The sequence below is a fragment of the Orcinus orca genome, chromosome 18, assembly GCF_937001465.1.
Source record: "Orcinus orca chromosome 18, mOrcOrc1.1, whole genome shotgun sequence".
NCBI classification, from domain to species: Eukaryota; Metazoa; Chordata; class Mammalia; order Artiodactyla; family Delphinidae; genus Orcinus; species Orcinus orca.
In genome coordinates, this window is record NC_064576.1 from 8,539,999 (window position 1) to 8,561,619 (window position 21,621).

A 21,621-nucleotide genomic window follows, 5' to 3' on the forward strand; every position below is an offset into this window, starting at 1 on the left:
TCAGGTGACTGAGTTCATCAAAAGGAGAGTGCCCTGGTGAGCCTGACCTAATCAGGCAAGCTCTTTAAAAGAGAGACTGGGGTCACCCCCGAGGTCGCAGAGATTCTCCTGCTGGCCTTGAAGAAACACGCTGTCATGAATGAATTCTCCCAACAACAAGGTGAACCTGGAAGATGACCCTGAGCCTCAGTTGAGACCACAGTCCCAACCAACACCTGACTGAGGTCTTGTGAAACCCTGAGCAGAGGACCACAAAAAGTCGTGCCCAGACTCCTGACCCACAGAAACTGTGAGATAGTAAATATAGGAACGTATGTGGTAAGCTGCCGTTTGTGTTAATTTGTTGTGCTGCACAGAAAACTAATACACTGCCGTGACGATCTTATCTGAGAGACAAGGTCTAAACATGATTCAGATAGATGGTAAAAGATGGGAAGTTAAATATAGCTCTTTAGATATCTAAATAACCACAAATTTACCTTCCAAACTAATTCTGCTTATTGTTTGAAAAGATAAGAGTACTGAAACACAATCAAATTCTTGCCATCTAACAAACCCATTAGCTAATATCTCATGAAATGCTTTATGTTTGTTTCCTAATCATCTTTCATGTTAGCTTACCCCAGCCTTTCTGCCAAGTACATGGAATAAGACAAGGTCAGATATTTAAGTCCACAAATATTAAAGCCTAAATATTTCAAGTTCAAGTTCCCAGAGGGAAAAGCGGAAGGCAAAACTACATTCTCATCACTTTTCCCACCTTTCCACTTAAATCTTAAAATTTTTAGAATTCAGCAGCCATACTGGAAAAAAAAAAAAAATCCCAATTCCAAGCCCACTATCAAACAACAAAAACAATAACTTCCACTAAGATGGACCCTAAGGGTCCACACCACCTGGTACCCATGCCCTTGTAAAATCCCCTCTCTGTAAGCGTGTGCTGATCTACTGACTCACTTTGAATGAAAAGAACATGGCAGAGGCAACAGGCACCACTTCCAACATCATTTTATAAAGGGACCAGAGCCTCCAGCTGGGCTCTCTCTGACTGCTTGCCCTGGGGAAGGCAGCTGAATGCTGTGAAGCAGCCACATGGAGAGGCCCATGTGCTGAGGAACCAAGCCTGCCAATAACCACAAATTCCCCTTCCCCAGCCACATCGAGCCTTCAGATGAAATCACAGCCCTGGCCGACAGTTAGCAAGCTCAGGAGAGATCTTGAACAGAGGCACCCAGCTAAGTCACATCCAGATTCCCAACTCACAGAAACTGTAAAATAACAAATGTTTGTTGTTTTAAAGCATGAAGTTTTGAGGTGATCTGTTATATGGCAATAGGTAACTAATACCATACCATGAAATGTAAGGTAAAAACGTAAAATGCTTTGAGGTGATAGTACAAAAAAAAAAAAGAAAAAAATTCAATAAAAAGATAAAAGCTCCAACCTTAAGCACTCTTCCTGAAAGACCAATAATTTCACCATCTTTTGGCTCTACCACTGTAGCAGTGTTCACATCACCACTTCCTGTTGTGTCAATGATATCAATGATTTTCGGTCTTCCATCAGTTGTAACCTGAAAATTAAGAGACAATTAAAATATGAATTATAGATTTTAGTTTTTATCCTTAAAGCAATGCCAGCTCCCGTACATGTGTGTGTGCATGCACATGTACCCATACCTAAAATATCCTATAAAATCTGCATTCATTTTAAAAAGAGAACTGAAGTTTTAAGCCAAAAGCCTGACAGATACTAACGAGAAGATTTAGTTACAGAAAACAGCACAGAATCCTTCAAGTGGTTTCATGTGTTCAGGTAGATACTTCTTGGGCACTTACCACAGGCCACACTCCGTTAGGTGTCGGGAGTACAGCAATGATCAGTACACAAAATTCCTGACCTCACACACTCTGTGTTACATGGACTCAATCAACAAGTCAAATATATAACACGTCAGATGGTAATCACTACTAGGAAGAAAATCAAGCAGGGAAAAGAGACAGGTGGTATGGGGCTTTCAATACTAATTAGGCTGGTCAAGAAAGGTATCACTGAGAAGGTTAACATTTGAGAAAAGGTCTGAAGAAAGTGAGTTTTTGGTTGGACAAAACTTTAAGGGGAAAATGTTCAATAACATTTCATTATTGGAGGTCACATTAACATTCAAACTTCTTAAATCAAGTTCAAACTTAGCACTCAAACTTGTCTCTCCCCAGGCCTTGCCATCTCAGGAAGCCAACACACACCCAGCTGCTCAAGCCAGAAACTTACAGAGTCCTCAGATTCTTTAGTTTACTCCTCACAGCAAATCTCTCAGGAAGTCCTCTTCCTTCTACCTCTCCAGTACAGTTCAGACCCACCTTCCCTTGATTCTTCACTACTGGTGTCCTGAACCTCTCCACCACCACCACTTCCTGCTCATACACAATGCTGGCTCCCAGGAGGCCCTCCACAAGCAACAGCAAAGCCAGTCGGGTTGTGGCAGTCCTCCACTGAACACCCTCAGTGGGCTCACAGACATCGGGAGCGGACCCTGCCCAGGGTGCCAGTCACTCCCGCCTCTGACCACCTGGTCTCTTTTCAACTCCTTGGACGCGGCCACCTTCCTCCTGCCTCGTGACTTTCTGTGCCAGGTCCTTCTGCTGGGAATTCTCTGTTTCTTCAGTTGTTCCACAGGTATCCCAGTCTCACCTTTCCATTTTCTAGTAAAATACCGCCCCCTTCAGAAAGGCCCTGATGATCTCATTTACGTGCTTGTCATCCTAAGCCTGATTACTCTTTCTCACTGTACCTTGTTTCCTTCACAGAACTTAACTCAATTCGTAATTACTGTTTGTGACTCTACCTGTTTGCACTGTCAGAAGATAAGCTCCATAAGGGCAACGGCTATGTCTATTTTATTCACCAAACTACCCCAAAACTAGCAGTGCCTGTTAGGTCCTCAAGGCATATGGGATTGTTGGATGGCCTGACACAAATTACTTAGCATTAAGATTGATTTTCCTCAGCTGTGGTTTCTTGGCCAGCCCCAGACTTTCATTTGGGCCATGCTGACTGCTACAGCTAACAGTAATACTGAATATCCTTATTGCCTTTGTGGGAAAAACTATTTTGGGGCTCTTTCTGGGCTAGCTTTGCAAAGAGAATTTGCAGCATTCAAGATATACATGCTGAGTTACCAGCAGGAATCAGGTGTGGAGACACAAAAAAGACAGAAAAATGAAGACCCCCCACCTCAAGAGAGAAACAGGAATGTAAAAAAATGCCTATAGTGTGACAAGAGTACAGTCTTCAGATTCCTCTTCCACCTGGAGAATTCCCCCTCTTTAAGACGAAGTGTAGTGTCCATCACTAGGAGTCTTTCTGGTCTCACGCCCTCCTCCCCAATACCAACTGCAGTGTCCTCAGAGCTCTGCAGTTAGGGTGCACCCAAAAGGAGGCGGGGGAATTCACTATGTGGAGGAAACAAACACACGTTGTTTTTTTTTGACAAGGCAAAACTAGGGGGTGGCTGGTGGATCCCGGATCTCACTCCAATCATCGACCAACTGGGGGCTGACAGCTCTGTCTGGGGCCGCACAGCTGTTATTTTTATGTATGGTAATTCATCAGCTGGATGTTCATTTCTGGGGGGGCTGTCTATACTAGTAATAAGTATTCTAACATACTGAGAAGGCTCAAAATCATAATTAAACAAAAATCACTGCAGAAATCATACCAAACCCTGATAAAATTATGATAAAACTTAAATCAGGGGCTTCCCTGGAGGCACGTGGTTAAGAATCCACCTGCTAATGCAGGGGACATGGGTTCGAGCCCTGGTCCGGGAAGATCCCACATGCCGCAGAGCAACTAAGCCCATGCGCCAAAACTACTGAGCCCGCAAGCCACAACTACTGAGCCCACGTGCCACAACTACTGAGCCCATGTGCCACAACTACTGAAGCCCACGTGCCACAACTACTGAAGCCCGTGCACCTAGAGCCCACGCTCCGCAATGAAGAGCAGCCTGCACTCGCCACAATTAGAGAAAGCCCATGCACAGCAACGAGGACCCAATGCAGCCAAAAATAAATACATATATAAATAAATTTATTAAAAAAAAACAAATCAGACACTGATTTTGAAGGGACTGGCTAGTATCTTTAAGAATAAAATAAAATGAAAATAAAGGAATGAAGAAAAATGTAAGAAAATCTAACAAAAATAGAAGCCACTAAGAGGAAGTTAATACTCTCCTATAAAGTTAAAACTAGCCAGATCATGTACTAAGACCATAAGCAAATAATCTATTTTAAAAATGTATTCCAAATAAGCACATAATTTGAAAGCTACACCACAGCCCTAAGAACACAAACCATTTGTCTTCGCTTTCTCGTTCAATGACCAAACAACTTCGGTGACTTGAGATTGAGAATCACAAGAGATCACTAACAAGTCAGACACGGATCCCTCTCATTAGAAACCTCGTTACGAGTGTGAGCAAAGGAAGAAAGCCTAACGGGATTTAGTGGTTTATTTACCATCTACAACTGCCACAAGCTTTTCTCACTAGGATCTCTCTCTCTCTCTCTCATTAAAAATTCTCATACATGCAGTTACTCCTTCCTTCAACCATTAGGTAAAGGGAACCACTCCACTGGAGATAAGAAGATACAAGAGGGAGTTTAGGGTTAGGAAGGACAGGTTTTAAAAAGGCAAATCAGCTGAGAATTTTGCAGAGGCGCTCTGGGAGGAGGCCAGGAAACTGAACTGTTAACACTGGAACTCTATCCCTCATCTTTGAGGACGGGGAGGGGTACCATGGGCCTGAAGGCACAGTTACTATGCGGAGAGCTAAGGTGATAAGCCCTGGGAACGGGGTGGGAGACTGAGATGCTTACTGGGCGCCACTGGCCGAACAGAACAGAAATGGCCCAAAGATATTCTCCCCAAACATCAAGAATCTACGTTACTTTGCGTCTCCACTGAAACAGTTACAGTGAAGTTGGTGAGGGTTTGTAGAGGATTGGAACAAAAAGGGGAAGGTTCGCAAACTATCCTGCACAAGCCAAAGTGAACGTATAAGCATCCACTTGAAATTTCAGGGAAGATACTGAAAATACTCCTTTAAGCAAAGAATGGTATGTCATAAACAAACACTATTAAATGACTGTTATTCTAAGAACATAATGATGAATGAATAAGACAGGCTTTGCTTTCAGAAAGCTTACAATCCAGTTGGGAAGACAAATGAGAAAAGAGAACAGGACTTCCCTGGTGGCGCAGTGGTTTAGAATCCGCCTGCCAAAGCAGGCGACACAGGTTCGAGCCCTGGTCCAGGAAGATCCCACATGCCGTGGAGCAACTAAGCCCGTGCGCCGCAACTACTGAGCCCAAGTGCTGCAACTACTGAAGCCCACGTACCTAGAGCCCGTGCTCCACAACAAGAGAAGCCACTGCAATGAGAAGCCCGCGCACCACAAGGAAGAGTAGCCCCCGCTCGCCGCAACTAGAGAAAGCCCACATGCAGCAACGAAGACCCAACACAGCCAAATAAATAAATTTATTAAAAAAAAAGAGAACAGCAATATAGGACGATAAATAATAATGATAAGGACAGTGTCTAGGAAAGCACGTAAGAACACAAAAGCCAGCTTGGGGGAATCAGGAAAGGCTAACTGAAAGGGAGGTAATAAAACTTAAATTAATGGACAGCACCCACTATTAGTAACCAAGTACATACCTATGATAACTTCCTTACTGTACTCCATTATATTTTAGTGAAGGTAAAATTAGAAAGACTTTTACAGGACTACTTCCTCCTTCCCAAACTATTTTTTGCCCATGAGGAAATTGTGGACATTATCACATATATACATTTTTTTCCATTCAACACAAAATGTTACAAGCACATTTCATACAAAATGAATTTGGATATATGCTTTCAAGGAATTTTAACTGAACCAGGAAAAAGGTATATAAGCCGATATACTAAAATGAAACATTTTAGGGAATTCCCTGCCAGTCCAGTGGTTAGGACTCTGTGCTTTCATTGCTGAGGGCCTGAGTGCAGCCAAAAAAAAAAAAATTTTTAAGTGCTATAGGATATGAAAAAATTGCTATGAGAGCAAACTAAATAACTGTCACCAGGGACTGGGCCTTACTCCTCTTTGAACCCCCAGGTCCTAACACAGTGGTTGGCACATACACATAAATACACAGTGGGGGGCTGAATTAATATCACTAGATAACCCCAAAGGTAACAGGTGAAGGCCCAGCTGGTCTTAAGGGATTAAGTAGGCGTTTACAGGTGATTGTAGAAGGCCTGCAGGCAGATTAAACCCCACATGCAAAAGCATGTGTTGGGGAAAGACCTGGAACATCTGGGTGAGAGCAAAGCTGTGAAATGCTGTTGGTGGAAGCACAGGCGGGGTGCTTCAATGGTGGGGCGGAGTGGATGTGGACAGAAGAAGTGGTGGGATGAGAACCGAGGCTACGCAAAGAGCTGGAGCTGAATGGCAAAGAGCTGTGCAAAGTTCAAATCTGAGGGTTTCATCGCAAAGACAACTGGGATGCCCAAATAGTTCTGTTTTATATTAAGCAAAGGTGTGATGGGTTGTTTTGTTTTGTTTTTTAAGGAAAGTAACTTTGGCCATGTGAAGGGTGACCAATGGCAGCCAGGAGACCCGCTGGCTACCATGGGTTTATTTCCAGGTCCAGTCCAAGCCCCATCTCTTGTCCGCGAAGCCTGATTGCTCCAGCTCTCACTGGTCCCCTGATCAACTTCTGTTAACAGTTACCTGCAGGACTACATCATCTCTTAACGCAGAATGTTAGGGACCTGGCAGGTGCCTGAATATTTGCTGAGGAAAAGACTTAATCATTTATTTAATTACTCCTCCTCTCATGCTGGCCACCCTCTACATTTAACGAAGCCTACACGCTATCACAAGAGAACTGGGCCCAAGGCCTTCACCGAAGAATGGGACTAGAATGGGACTCCCCACTGTGCTCCTGAAAACTCCCTTGCACCCCTAGTCCCCTACTCAGACACCACCTGTCTTTCCAAATGTCCAGTTCAACCTCCTCTTCCCATTTCACTCTTTCCTTCCACTTTATTTCTATCCACCGTCTCATCTTAATGATGTATACACAGATCTACAAGATACATTTGTTAAAGGTAAAGGGGGGAAAAAACCTTAAAAATTCACTCATGTTTGCAAGCCACCTTAGTGAACTTCTTTCAGATGGCCATGTTTAGGTCAATATCTCAGAGTTCAAGTTGTTAGAAGGTAAGAGTTATGTTTTCATTTTACTTCAAATATGTAGTTGCTCAAACATTTATTATTACATGCACATAATATCTAATCATAATATCTCATCCTTCAGAGAGATGGTGATTCAAGATCCAGCATAAACTCCCTCTACTAAATAGCCTTGCTTAAAAAAATCAGTGTTTGTTTAACACTTTCCATGAGCACTTTAAGAAGTCACATGTAATTAATCGCCTCAATTTTCAGAGCAACACAGTGGGATGAGAATTACTGCTACTTGATAGACAGAGTAATGGAATTATCTGATAAGCAGGTCCGGGAAATTCTACAAAAGCATTTTTACTGAGACACTACTCCTCCAAACTCTTCTCATCCCCTTATTATCTGGACAAAAGAGCCAGTGACCACTTACTCCAGCTGTTCTCCTCCCACTTATCCCTATAAAAAGTAAACACACACCACACCAGAATGGAAACCATTACTGCACTGTAATGAAGCCTCAATGAGGTGATAGCTGTCACTGCTGTACATCTTCGGAGCTCTTAAGAAAACTGGACAACCAGAGCTACCAGGAGGGAACGCATCACCTGCTCCTCTCTGATGCACCAGAGCTGCCTGGCAGGGCCACCATGAGGGGTCTTGCGCTCCAGAGTGCTGCTGAAGAATGAACAGGAGGGAGCAACGTTCCCAGAGGGATTCTCTACAGAGTCGGCCGGACTGGGAACCGGATCGGTTCCCTCCCCACCCCCCCCCCACCCCCGGCATTACATCCTAACTTCCAAAATGCTACCTCAGTTATACAAGAGCACAATAAGGGATGCAGAGGAGGGAGAGGCATGGGGGAGGAGAATTATTAAACTTCAGGGTTTTAAGAAATACAGTGGAAAGACTGATACAAGGAAGAGATCAGCGTACAGGAGGATTAGGTTAGACATTTGGGAGATGAGTCTTGAAACTGTGAAATTGTTTATTGCTGGGTTTCGGTGTAAGGCTCAGGCTACTAAATTTACAAAAGTCAAACTTTGAAGACTTTAATGAGAATGCTTTCAACAGAGAGACACATTTTAAAAAATTACCTTTCGGCATGGTACCTTGATCTAATGATTTCAAAGGTGGCTAGGGCGAAACAAAATAACTTTAAAAAATCATGAAGTATGTTGTCTTACATTTTGAGGCTGAAAAAAAAATACGGAAGGATAATTTAATGCAGTCTGAAGAGTTCGCCAAAAACAAAGTTGGGTTCTTCTTTATATCAAAGACTAAGCCATGCGTTTCACTGACCCTAACAAGTACATTGCGGAAGAGGGTTAAAAATAGAATACATGAAACTACCAGAGGAAACAATTCCGGAAGTTGACCGAGTTATCTTCTTGAAAGCCGGCTTTCGTGTTTCAAGATAAACTATTCCTCCCCAAACCAAACCTCCCGAACGACAGCAATAAAAATGAAGTTCTGATAGGTCATTTGCCCCTTCCCTGTTTCCTTCCCACCCCCCGCTCCCATGAATAACAAAACAGTAAAATCCTCCTTTGCAAATAACAGGCACCCGCCGGTTGGTGCCCAAGACACGAGGCACCCGCGGAAGAAGGCGGTGTGCTGGGCAGAAGCCCGAGGGCCCGGGCCTGGAGGCGCCTGGGTAGGAAGGGGCTTCCTGAGCGACCGGCGGCCCCGGGCGCCCCGACCAGCCGCTTTTGTCTGGGCCGGGATCAGGGCCCAGCCGGGGCGCCCGGCCGCCGGCCCCTCGCACCCCGCCCCCCGTCGGGCCCTCCGCCTCCTCCCGGCGGCTCCCCCTCGGCCGCAGAGCGGGCTTCGGCCTGCGAGGCTCCGACGCCGCGTCCCCTCCGCGTTCCCGGCCCGGTGGCAGGCCGCCCGCGCCCCCGCGCCCGGGCCCTCGGCGGCTGCCGCACCTGCATGCCCGGAGCCCCGGGGTCGACCCCCGTGTCCAGGACGGCGATAAGCACCCCCCGACCGTCATACTCCGGGTAGCGGCAGAGGAAGGACGCGGCCCCAGTCTCTTTCTTCGGGAGGAGGCCGTGGAAAGGGAAGGGCTCCTCGTTCGCTGCGGTGGCCATGGACACAAGCTGGAGGGCGAAGAAGAGGCAAACTGCCAGGTTGCGCGCGGACGAGCGACGCGAGGACACCCGGGCGGCCGCGGGCCTGGGCGGGGGCGAGGGGCGGGGCCAGCCACCGGCCAATCCAGGCCCGCCAGGGAGAGGCGGCCAATCGCGCGCTGCTACGTAAGCCAACGGTGCCGCTCTCTGGAGCTGGGCCCGAGTGTTGCCCGGGCCGCAGAGAAGGAGGTGGAGTCGGAGGCGTTGTTGGAGGCATCAGTTCTCGAACCTGGGGTCTTAAAGAGACTCGAGTTTGGGAATTTTAGGGGACGGCCGGCTCCCAAGCAAAGGGTCCGCATGTCCCGGGCCGAAACACTCCTCCGGGAACGGGAAAGGAAACGGGCTGCCAGTCTGTTGTAACAGGTACCTCCCGCTGGCAAGCGATGGTTTCCGAACTTGTGGTTGTGGACTAAACTTTTCGGTCAGCTGCTGCAGAATCCCCGGTTGCCCCGAGGAAAGGGAGCCAACTCACGCTCGCTAAACCCCTAGGAGTGTGGATTTTGGCGAAATGCCGGTACAAAAATTTTTGAGAGAGAGTTCTTTGATTCAGTGGTGTAGGGATTGTGTTCCCCTTTCTCGAGTGTGTCCCTTTGATGGGGGGGATGTGGGGGCGTATAGGGTGTGGATGGGCCAGAGCTGCCATCAACAGGAAGTGGGTTGTAGGCCGTTCAGTCGGCCTCGTAGCCAGTAACAAATACCAGGCTGAAGTGGGCCCCTCCTATCCTCATTGCTCACCCTGGGCTTCCGGGATTTCTGAAAAACATTCTTTTTTTTTTTTGTCACTCTCTCTTTAAATTGATGTTTCTGGTTGGTCCTGAAGGTTCTCCACTCAATTATCGAGCCAAAATTTGCAGTTTTTCAGATTAACAGTGGCGACTATCAATTGCTCCGTGCTGCACTAGTGGCCCTTAATGATCTTTCTGTCCGTGTTCTTGCCAGGGTAATCTTAGTGTTTTGTGTGGATGTGCCAGCGACCCCTTTGGCAATCTGGCTGGGCTTATGGACACCTCAGAACAATTTTAAACTCATAAAATTTAATATATAGAATTACTCCGGAAATTATGTTGAAATAGTTATCAAAATATGAAAACCAACTTTATTATATAGCAAGTTTTATACATATAATTATATGTATGCTTCTGTGCATGAAATAACAGGAGCTAGCACCAAATCTAATAAGCTCCCATAATTTCAAAATAGTAAAGAGCATAAATAGTATTTTGACACACCTGTAACGTACTGTGATAAACATTTTTATTGGTGAAACAGTAACAAACAGTAACAGCTGATACCACTCTGGTTATTACCTACATCTATAATTGAAGGAAATATTTAATTAAAAGGTTAGTGGAAGTAAGGATGTATTTTTTTTTTCCTACTCAAGTTTTTGAACCCCATCAGATTCTATTATGGACTCCAGGTTAAGAATGCTTGGTGTAAAGGGAAATTCTATGTACACCAGTTTCCAATCCATAGGATTGGGAGATTCTCCACTAAATCTCAAAAATTACTGTAATGGCTGTGCAATTTCTTTGAATTGATTACTTGTCCATTTCTTCTATTCCATAAATCTTAGAGAAGCATGTTCTCTTTAGTGGAGAGGAAATGGAGAATAGTTAATGTTTTCTTTCCTACTCCCAACTGTGTTTATGTTACCTCTAGAAAAGGGCTTAAAATTAATGGTAAAGAAAAGACATACAGAAGATATCCAAATAGAACATGTAGTGACAGAATGGAATAGCTTCCAGTTTCAAAGGAACCGGTAGTCCAGTTGCTTCATTTTACAAATGAGGAGCAAAGGTAGACAGGTTTACTGGCTGCCACGGGTTATGAAATGGAGTTAGTGAAAAAGCTGGATTTCTGTTCTCATAGTCTGCCCCCAGTATTTTCTACCACACCTGTTGTGCTCTCCGACCAGAGTGTCACCCAGTGAATGGATGGTGAATGAATTGTTCATTGTGAAACCAAAGTGGCAGACTTTTTATTAGACTCCTATAACAATGTTCTTTAAAAAAAATTTTTTTTTTCTTACGGCTCCCATAAAAATGTTTTAGAAAACTTAGGTACCCTCTTGTATAGTTTTAATATAACTTTTGAAATTTGTCATCATACGTTCAAGAAATTATAAAGGATGTGATATCTGGCATTTTATAAATATTGACATTCTTTAATGAAACCTCTACATCATTCATTTAAATATAGCCAGTTGAATGTTACTCTTTGATATCTGCCATTCTATTTATATACCTGAACTTATTCCATTTAAAATCAGATATTTGACATCACTATTTCTTCTTGAAATTTTATTAACATTCTACACAGAATTTTATCCTAATGTAATTTACATCTATGATGGAAAGTCCTATTGATCATTTATTATTATCTGCAACAAAAATATGTATGTTAATATTTAATTTAAAATTTTTTCCTGGGATCAAAGTGTTAAAATTTTCCTTTTGGATTATCTTTCAATTACTGGAAAGTTGATCAAAAGGACATAAATAAATCTTAAGCTTTGATAAATATTTGATTAAGATAAAAATTACAGAACAAAAAGAAAATTTTTATTGAAAATGCAGTTCTTAAAAAGATGCATGAGAGGCATGTTTCGGGGCTTTGATGAAAGGTTTTGCTGACAGTTTTTCAAATCGTCCCTTTATTTGATGTCCAAGAAGCTATTTCACCTGAAGGTGATGCACGATAGTAAGATGCCTTTTTCTAGGAAGCTGGAGACCCAGCTGTGAAACAGGTGCGAAGGGGAGGCGATATGTCCTCCCATCACAGGCACGTCTTCAAGCAGATAAGTTTGGAAAAGAGTAGATAGGACATGTAAGCCTCTGGAAATTGATCATATTGAAATTATCCATGGCTTTAAATCACAGTTTGAAGACCACTGTTTTATAAAACCCCCGAAATCACTTTAAGTCAATAAGAAGTCGTTTACTCTTTGTCTTCAAGCCACAGTATTCTCCACATTCTGCGTTTACACCTCCTCCTCTCTGGATTTAATGACATTGCCAGCTAAGGGAACGCTCTCAATGCCAAGTCCGTTTGTGCAACTTGACAAACAGTTTGACAGTTCATTGGCTTTAAGAAGAAAACAATGAAGATACAGATAAATACAACTAGGGCTTAGGAATGGGGAGGAGGGGGAGGAAGGGGTGTCAGGACACAACGGGGTCAGCGGACCGGGGCATCCTATGTGGGGTAAAGTAACAGGCTGGACGCAGGCACCCTCCCACACAGCATTGTTCGGAGCGGAAAGGGCAGAGCAGGGTGTTCCCGAGGGCCACCTCCCTTCCCCGTCACCTGCCGGGTGGGAGGCTGCGCGCCAGTGCAGAGGTGTGGGCAAAGGTATCGCTTCCCATGAGTCACTTTCTTTGTAGCTATTGCGGCACCGTATCATTTAGAGAATATTCTTTAATCAAGTATCCGAAACTGCGCAGAGATTGTGAAAGCGTCATCGTGTCCCAGATGCCGGGCGTAGAAATCCTGCGCAGCGTTAGCAGCGAGGCCACTCCTCCCGTGGCGGCTCCCAGGCGGTGATGGAGGGAAGTAGGAACGCTAGGGCCGGGCCGTTCCTGGGAGATGAGGTACTTCCGTGACAGCAGATTTGGGCTGGCAGACTCCCCTCCGGCTTTGCCAAGACTCCCCTTTGCTTTTCTCTTCTTTTCTCAGGGTCTAACTTGCCTCGCGGCCTGATGGCCCTCCCAGCTTTTGGTGGACCCTTCACTATTTTACCTTACAGAGGCATTTCCCCCGATAGAATCCTTGCTTCTTTAAGCCAGTCTTGGCACTTGCTTGTCGGAGGACCCGGACTAAACTAGCTCACACCAAACTGAGATTCAGGTGCTTCAAACTTCACCACTGCTTCCCCCTGGAGGCCAAGGCCGTTATTACCATTCCTATCGAATATGCCTGCTTCCTAGACATTCTCCAATGCAAAGCCAGATGGACAAAGGTATTTAGCAAAGCTTAAATCACATGCCTGCGTTTAGCTGTAAAAGAGGCTGGGAGATTAACTTCTGACTTCTTGCATGGGTAGGCAGGACTGATAATGTGGGAAATTCTATAAACATAGAAAGGCCTTTCAAAAGATGCCTCTTAATTCAAAAGATTTGTTAATTGTACCGAATAGCCACTTTGCCAACATATATATATCTATAATATATCCATTTAACCTTAAGACTTACATGATTCTAAATACTTTAGATTATGCTTGCTATCCTCTCACTTTCTGTTCTTTCTACCTCCAAACTAAATTAAGCATTATAACACAGTTCCAGGTCCTTGAACCTTCAATAATAAAATGATAAACTAGGCAATTTGGACCAAGACTCCTGCTGACAGTAATCAGAAAAACTGGACAACACATGAAAAAGTATACTCATCGGCAAAAGAGGGCTAACAGTGTGGTGAAGAATTTCTGGAGTGGATGTAAACTCAGAAACTTGAGCCTAATGTTTAGGACAGCCTTGCCTTTCAGGGCAAAGGGAAGTGGGGAGAAAATCCTGAAAAATTAGAAAAGTGAAGGCCAGTGCTCACTTCAGCACACAAACTAAAATTGGAATGATACAGAGAAGGTTAGCACGGCCCCTGTGCAAGGATGACACACAAATTCTTGAAGTGTTCCATATTTTTTACCTAAATGGGAAGGAAATCCAAAAAAGAGGGGACATATGTATACGTATAGCTGATTCACTTTGCTGTACAGCAGAAACTAACACAACTTTGTAAAGCAACTATACTCCAATAAAAAAAATAAAAATAAAAAAGTGAAGGTCATGAGCCAGTGAGGTGGGCCTTGTCAGATGGCCATTCATGTCTAACCATTGCAAAAGTTGGTACTGGCAGGTGGATGAGAGCTGGCTTTAGAAATCCGGAGATCTGAGCTTTAGTCCTAGTTCTCTTGGTTTGTCATTTTTAAACAAGGCAGTGAACCTCTCTGGACCTCTGTTTCCTTGTTTGCATCGCAAAGAGTTAATGGAACTTCTTTGGTAGCTATGGGGGGTGGGGGAGGGATTTGAATCAATTTCAAAACAGCACGTTTTATGGTCAGTTAATATTAAAAAAGTTTCAAAATATCCCCCAGGGCAGAGAAAGGTCATGTGCGCTTAGCATACTAAGGCTAGGGTTGTCAGTTCACGAGAAATAGAGTCAATGTTATATAAATAGGAGAAGTGTGAATTTTTCACATAGCAAAGATAGGTGCCTCCCAAGCCACAGTAGAAGTCTCTCACTGCTTTCCTCTCGTCTGTGGGACCAGAGCTGCCCTTTCTTCCTTCCTGACAGCTCTGACCAGCTTTCCTTAGGAGCAGAGGCCATCCCTTCCTTCTACAGAATCCGTAGAAAGTGGGCAGAATAGCAAATCCATTGGCTTCCAGAGGACATTGGAGCTGGTAGACTTACAGACACATGAAAAACGTGGTGGATGGGGCTTAGGCAGAGAGGCTGCCCTCCACGCAAAGCACAAGCAGATGAGGGGCTCAGCCGTGGGTGGCCACAGGCGCAAGTCCGTGCCCCTCTCTGCAGCCTTCCCCAGCTGCGTTCACTGCCATCTTCAGTAAAACACCGATTGCCGAACACCTGTCAGTCCAGGCTCTGCTGTGGCAGCATGAAAGCCCACATTTCAGTGGTATAAAGACGGTTTTCAGCCGTGCTCCGTCTCCACTCCAGCTCCACGGCGGGCTCTGCTCCAAGTTCCACCCAATCTTGGAGTCAGGCTGGAAGAGCTGGCAGTCTCTGGAATGTTCCTGGTCACCACAGCAGGAAAATGAGAACATGGGGAAACGTGCACTTGATCTTAAAGCTTCCATCACTCTGCTCACACACCACCGGCTACGGCAAATCCCAGGGTCATGGCCACGTTCAAGGGGGAAGAGAAACGCAGTTCTATCGTGGGCCCAAGGGAACAATAACTGGGATATTTGAAGTGTCTTAATTACTACCAGAACCTCATTGACGTTCAAGACGTTTTCACTGTAGTGAAAGATTGGTTATGTGAAACCCCAAACAGAGGTGCTCCTCTCTCCCAAGGTCAGCATCCCATATGAACTCCCAGCCAGACAGTGAGGACACCTATTCCTGGATGGCCACCTAGGGGGAGGTACAGGATGGCAAATACTCCAGGTCGTCTCAGGGGAGCTAGAAATACATCTTAGGGTTCGGAAATAGAACATTCAGTTAGGGAGTTTGGGATTGACAGGTACACACTGCTATATTTAAAATGGATAACCAACAAGGACCTACTGTATAGCACAGGGAACTCTGCTCAGTACTCTGTAATAATCCAGATGGGAAAAGAATTTGAAAAAGAATAGATATATGTATATGTATAACTGAATCACTTTGCTGTACACCTGAAACTCACACAACGTTGTTAGTCAACGATACTCCGATATAAAATAAAAAGTTAAAAAAAAAAGAAATAGAAGGGGTAGATTATGACTGCTAAGCTCAGATGGTTCTATCCCTCCAACTACATACCACCTACCACAGGAGTGCTCGATAAATAGTTAAACTACACCAGGTCCTCCTTGGGTAAAGAATTGTTCTGAAATAGCCAATTGCTTCTTACATGGCTTCTAATACAGAATAAGTTCTCAACCTTTGTGTATTAGCCTAATTTAATCTTCAAGTATGCACACTATTTGGTTATTACTGATTGCATTGTCTCTCAGGCTCTATTTTTTTTTTTTTTTGGTTCTGATAAGTGAGAAAAGAAAATAATAGAAAGCTAGAGTAACCTTATGGTTTCTACTACCATGGATAAATAGGAATGCCCAAGAAACATCTCAACTTGAAGAGTGTAAAATTCTCTAGACTTCTTTGTATTGTGTATCTTTGCAGAAATGTTGCATGCATAGAAAGAATATGTGTGTATGTATGTGTGTATGTATGTGTACATATACTCTATGACTCTGTATACATATGTATGTATGCATACATAAATGTGTAAATGTGTGTGAAAAAATATATGATTCCTCTCTCCTTTTTTATATAAATGGTAACATACTGCACTGTCCTGTACCTTGGTTTTTTTTTCATTTTACACTATTTCCTGATGAATATTAGTACAGAGAATTATTTCTCTTTCTTCTTAATAGCTTCATACTATTCCTTTGCTTGTGTCATCATTTATTTAACATGTGAGTTAGTTTTATTTTTTACTTTTGGCTGCCTTGGGTCCTTGTTGCTGCATGCGGGCTTTCTCTAGTTGTGGCGAGCAGGGGCTACTCTTCATTGCGGTGCGTGGGCTTCTTCTCATTGCGGTGGCTTCTTCTTTCTCTAGTTGCGGCTTGCGGGCTCTAGAGCGCAGGCTCAGTAGTTGTGCCACACGAGCTTAGTTGCTTCACGGCATGTGGGATCTTCCTGGACGAGGGCTCGAACCCATGTCCCTTGCATTGGCAGGCAGATTCTTAACCACTGCGCCACCAGGGAAGTCCCAAGTAAGTTAGTTTTTAAATCTCTTGTTTTTGAAATTGGAAATGGGTACTTCCTTGCCAGTACAATTGTTTCTAAAATGTAAACGTTTCAGGCCATAAAAATCTTCAAGGGGGGTGGGATGAATTGGGAGATTGGGACTGACATATATACTACTATGTATAAAATAGATAACTAATGAGAACCTGCTGTATAGCACAGGGAACTACTCAATGTTCTGTGGTGACCTAAATGGGAAGGAAATCCAAAAAGGAGGGGATATACGTATACGTATAGCTGATTCACTCAGCTGTACAGTAGAAACTAACACAACATTGTAAAGCAACTCTACTCCAATAAAAAAAATTTTTAAAAATCTTCAGTTCCTTTAGTTCTGACAAAGTCAAATTTCCATGCATAACTATAGAAGTCTCACTCCTATCCTTGGAGGACTTCAGCCCCCAGTCCCTGCTAAGTGGGCAGGAAGGATATACCCCACCTCCTTTCTGGCCGTAGGTGATGGGACCAGGAGTGGTTCTTATCCTGAGGCAGATGAAAGAGCCCATGAGCATGTAGTGTGTGATGGAGCGTTTGAGTGAGGTTCTTGAAAGCTGGATCCTCGGGGCCCGCTGCTGGGGGACTGAGAGCCCTCTTTAATCCAGAACCGCTCTATTCTCAGACAAGCCCCGGCGCACCGAGCTGCTGCTTTTGGTTTGATTTGTGATCCCTCCGTATCCTTATATGAAACATTCTTATTTGATAAGCTTTGGAATTTTCTCTTCCTTAATCAAAAGAGCTTTACCTAGAACAGAGCATATGGTGCTTATTTTGTTTCACCCATTCCTGATATGTATTAGTTAGCAAACACATACTCCCACTGAATTCCGTGACAGTAAATCACACTTATGTGGACAGACATGAATTAAATTGTACAATGCAGGAATTGTCCCCAGGTAGTTCCTGCCCTCTGTGGTTTCACTGTAGGAAGCATCTCAGCACTGTGGGACTCTCCACGAGATGGGCACAGGCCGGGATCTGCCCAGCCACTGTGGCTGTTTCTACTTGCAGTACCTGCGTGGGATTTCCTAAGTCCCATCCACCTGCGTGAACTTGGAGTGCCAGAAAAACATGTTAGGCTTTGGATTCCAGTGAAAGCCTAATACTGGTGATGATCCTGAGTATCCTGACTTGATGGAGAGAGAGGCAGAGAATATGCGAGTAAAAGCACTTAGAAGTTAAGGGTTCTTGCCTCTGGGACTGGGTCTGTCACTAATTCGCCTCGCAATCTTTAACAAAGCCTCAGCGTCCTCAACTACAAGTCTGAGGGTTTCGTCAGAGTTAAATGAGAAAAGGTACCTTCCGCAGTGGCAGTAAGTAATTGCTATTATTATATCGTGGCTGGGATGCAGCAGCGATTCAATGCGCTGAGGCTGGTCATATCATTTGGATCCCACTATCTAAAGTTAAGACTTCCGTAGAGCAGGCAAATTGATTTTTTTTTAAAGGATTATTCAGTTTGCAAGAAATCGTTTTTAAAAATCAACTTAGGCATGTAGTACAGAGACCTTATAAACCTGTTTCCTTGAGGTAAATAGATCAAACAATTTACTCCATTAGTGGTGAAACATAACATGGGCAGATATGATTTTACTGTTTCTAGAACTTAATGGGTTTTTTTAACTGTAATAAATACATCTCCAATTTCGTAGAACTATTTTTTTTTCCCTTAACAAAAGAATGACAACTGGAGGACAACTTATAAATATCACTTTGTGTGTGAGGGTGGGGTGGGGGGAGGGTAAGAACACTTAACATGAGATCTACCCTCTTCACAAACTTACAAGTACCAGTACCTTATTGTTAACTATATCTGCTGGTGTACAGCAGATGTCTGGAACTCACCTTGTATAACTGTAACTTTATACCCCTTGAACAACACCACCTCACATCCTCCCCTCCCCCACCCTGGGAGCCACCGTTCTATTGTCTACTTCTATACCTTTGACATTTAAGTGCCTCCTATGAGAGAACTCAGGCACTGTTGGTCCTTCTGAGGGATGTACTTCACTTAGCATCCCTTCCAGTTCCATCCCTGTTGTTGAAAATGGTAATTCCCTTCTTTTTTTAAAGGCTGAATAATATTCTATTGTATGTATGTACTACCTTTTCTTTATCCATTCATCTGTTGATGGACATTTGGATTGTTTCCATATCCTGGCTATTATGAGTAATGCTGCAGTGAACATGGGGGTGCAGATATCTCTTCAAGATCCTGATTTTGATTCTTCCAGTATATATCCAGAAGTGGGATTGCTGGAGCATTTGGTAGTTCTGTTTTTAATTTTTGAGTGAACTTCATACTGTCTTCCATAGCAGCTGCATCGTCAAACATTCCCATCAAGAGTGTACAAGGGCTTCTATTTCCCCACATCCTTGCCAACACTTACCGTGTTTTTTCTTATAGTAGTCATCCTCACAGGTGTGAGGTGATACCTCATTGCACTTTTGATTATAATTAAAAGCTCTGTAATTCCACTGCTCTGAAATAGAGACCAACAGCCAAAATTAGACTTTTTCTGTGGATTAGAATGTCATGTACAAACTTTTCATTTAGCATTATATTGTTCTCATTTTCAGAGTTTAAAAACTTATTTTATAAACATGATTTGTATATAGTTCAATGGATATACCAAAATTTTTTGAAACATTCCCAATTTCTGAACATTTAAATAGTTTCTAAGTAATTAAATGGTTGTAATATTTACAACTGAAAACTGGCTATAGAAGAAAGTGAACTGCAAATCTACACATTGTAGGAAAGTATGCTGCTGTGGTCACAAGCTTAAAATACGATTATAATTCCATTATAATTATTCTTAACAGGAGTAAAAATTTCTCAATTCTTTTATTCACATAAAATTTCATTCAATATCTCTCTCTGTGTGTGTGTGTGTGTGTGTGTGTGTGTGTGTGTAAACCCTGGAAAATGTTCTTTATCAAAAGCAATTCATTTAGGTTTTTTTCACTCAGCATTGGCTTTGTAATAGTGCCGCCTTCTGGTTGGAATTTGCCTTTACAAGCTGGTGTGTTGTCCAGACGATCCCACGGGGCTCGGTAAATTGTGATTTTGTTCCAGTGAGTGAACTGTGGTAAATCAATCTCAGCAGACTACAACCCTAAAGATGCTGGTCTGCTAGGTGCTAGAGGACAAAAAGCATAGGGAATGCAGGAAAAATAGAGAGAACTAAGAAGTTATGCCAAGCATATAAACAAACAAACCATGTAAACTTGCAATGTTCTTTGCTTGTAATTGACTCATTCTCTTTTAGAAAGATACAGTGGAACTGTGTACGTCGCAGAAAAAGTCAAATGAAAAATGTGGGTATACGTGGATCAGGAGCTGTCCAAGGTGGGTCTTTGGGCTACAAGGGCTTCTGCTTATCTTTCATCTAAGCCTTTGAATGTAGCCATTTGAATTCATCTAAAGTGATAGACCCTAAGCCCCGCCCCCTCACCTTTTTCCGTTTAAAGTATGAAGTTAAAATTTGAGACAACTGCCGTAGGCATACCCAGATTTTCACAAAAGCTGTTCCCTCTTTTATTTTGGTAAAAATAATGCATTACAGCAATTTGTATTCAACACAACTATTCAGAGTCAGTAGTAAAGATGCTAAATTTCCTGCTAAATTAGGGTCCAGGATACAGAGAGTTCCCCAGTTCCACTGTTCACTTTCTCACTCAGGGAAGCTTGTAGGTGCGAGTGAGGATCACCATTATAGGAAAAATCATGAATTCCCTCCTGTGTATAAAGCTCAAGGACTAGCCACTTGGATCCAGTGTCAAGATAAGAAAACCCGCACCTTTCAAACGGCCCCTGATTACCACAAAAGGGGCACTTTGTAAGTAGCAAGAATTAACTTGAGACAAACCACATGCATGATCAGGACAACTTATGTTAAGACTGTCAGGCTGAGAATCTCCCACCTAAATGTCCCAAATTGAATGACTATGGGTGCACTATTTATTCTCACTTATTCAACCTTTCAGAATGTGCTTAAAGCAAAACCTTCTTACAGCCAAGGCCACTAACATCTTACTAAATGGATATCCAGATGCATGAAATTCTTGTCTTACAGTGATACTTTTTAAAGATTTTTTTTTGATGTGGACCATTTTTAAAGTCTTTATTGAATTTGTTACAATATTGCTTCTGTTTTCTGTTTTGTTTTTTGGCCATGAGGCATGTGAGCTCTTAGCTCCCCTACCAGGGATTGAACCCGTACCCCCTGCATTGGAAAGCGAAGTCTTAACCACTGGACAGCCAGGGAAGTCCCCATACAGTGATACTTTTAAGCAAAAGACATATACTCCTAATTCTCAGTCATGGAAAATAATACAGGGGTCTTTTCTAAGATAAAAATGGGCACCTAAAAAGGTTAACTGGCTTCTTTTGTTTTGGTTTCTGAAGTTGCCGAGCTTCTCAACACAAAATAAAGCGGACGAAGTGCCTGTTGATCACTTTTGCAGCCAACAACCCAAAACTTAGTCTTGAATTGATATGTGAGTATTGAGAATTTGATCTGATGATTTCCTTTTATTCCCTCTCTAAATCTGATGGCAAGCAAAGCCCTTAAATCTCACAGATGTATTTATATATTCACTTGTAAAACCTATTCATGTTATCTGGACCATCAATCACCACAACTAAAAATCGACCTGACAGACCAGATATGGTGGATCATAAATATTGATTTCCCTTAAGGAGCTAGGAGCTGAGCAGTGTTCCCAACAAGGAAGAGCCTGTAGACGTCTCTGGTTCACCAGTTATATTT

At 43.2% G+C, this 21,621-nt stretch overlaps 1 protein-coding gene and 1 non-coding gene across 5 annotated transcripts in view; one reads left to right on the forward strand and one right to left on the reverse strand.

Annotated features, from left to right (window-relative positions):
• TPP2 (tripeptidyl peptidase 2) overlaps positions 1 to 9,414 on the reverse strand; it is a 68,658-nt gene extending 59,244 nt beyond the window's left edge. The window contains exons 1-2 of one of the 4 annotated variants that reach the window (XR_004485248.2): positions 9,164 to 9,394; positions 1,445 to 1,573 (exon numbers count right to left, since the gene is read on the reverse strand). Coding sequence is in view for 3 of the 4 variants with exons in the window: in XM_004273620.2 (XP_004273668.1) it covers positions 1,445 to 1,573; positions 9,164 to 9,328 (294 nt within the window). In the remaining variant the exon portion in view is untranslated. Of the gene's footprint in view, positions 1 to 1,444; positions 1,574 to 9,163 lie in introns of all 4 variants that reach the window. The other 3 variants (XM_004273620.2, XM_012534398.3, XM_033435080.2) reach the window with 3 other exon arrangements.
• A 4,490-nt stretch (positions 9,415 to 13,904) lies between these two features.
• LOC117202807 (U6 spliceosomal RNA) lies at positions 13,905 to 14,008 on the forward strand. Its single transcript, XR_004485283.1, has one exon. It is a non-coding gene; the product is annotated as a U6 spliceosomal RNA (small nuclear RNA).
• The last annotated feature ends 7,613 nt before the right edge of the window (positions 14,009 to 21,621 follow it).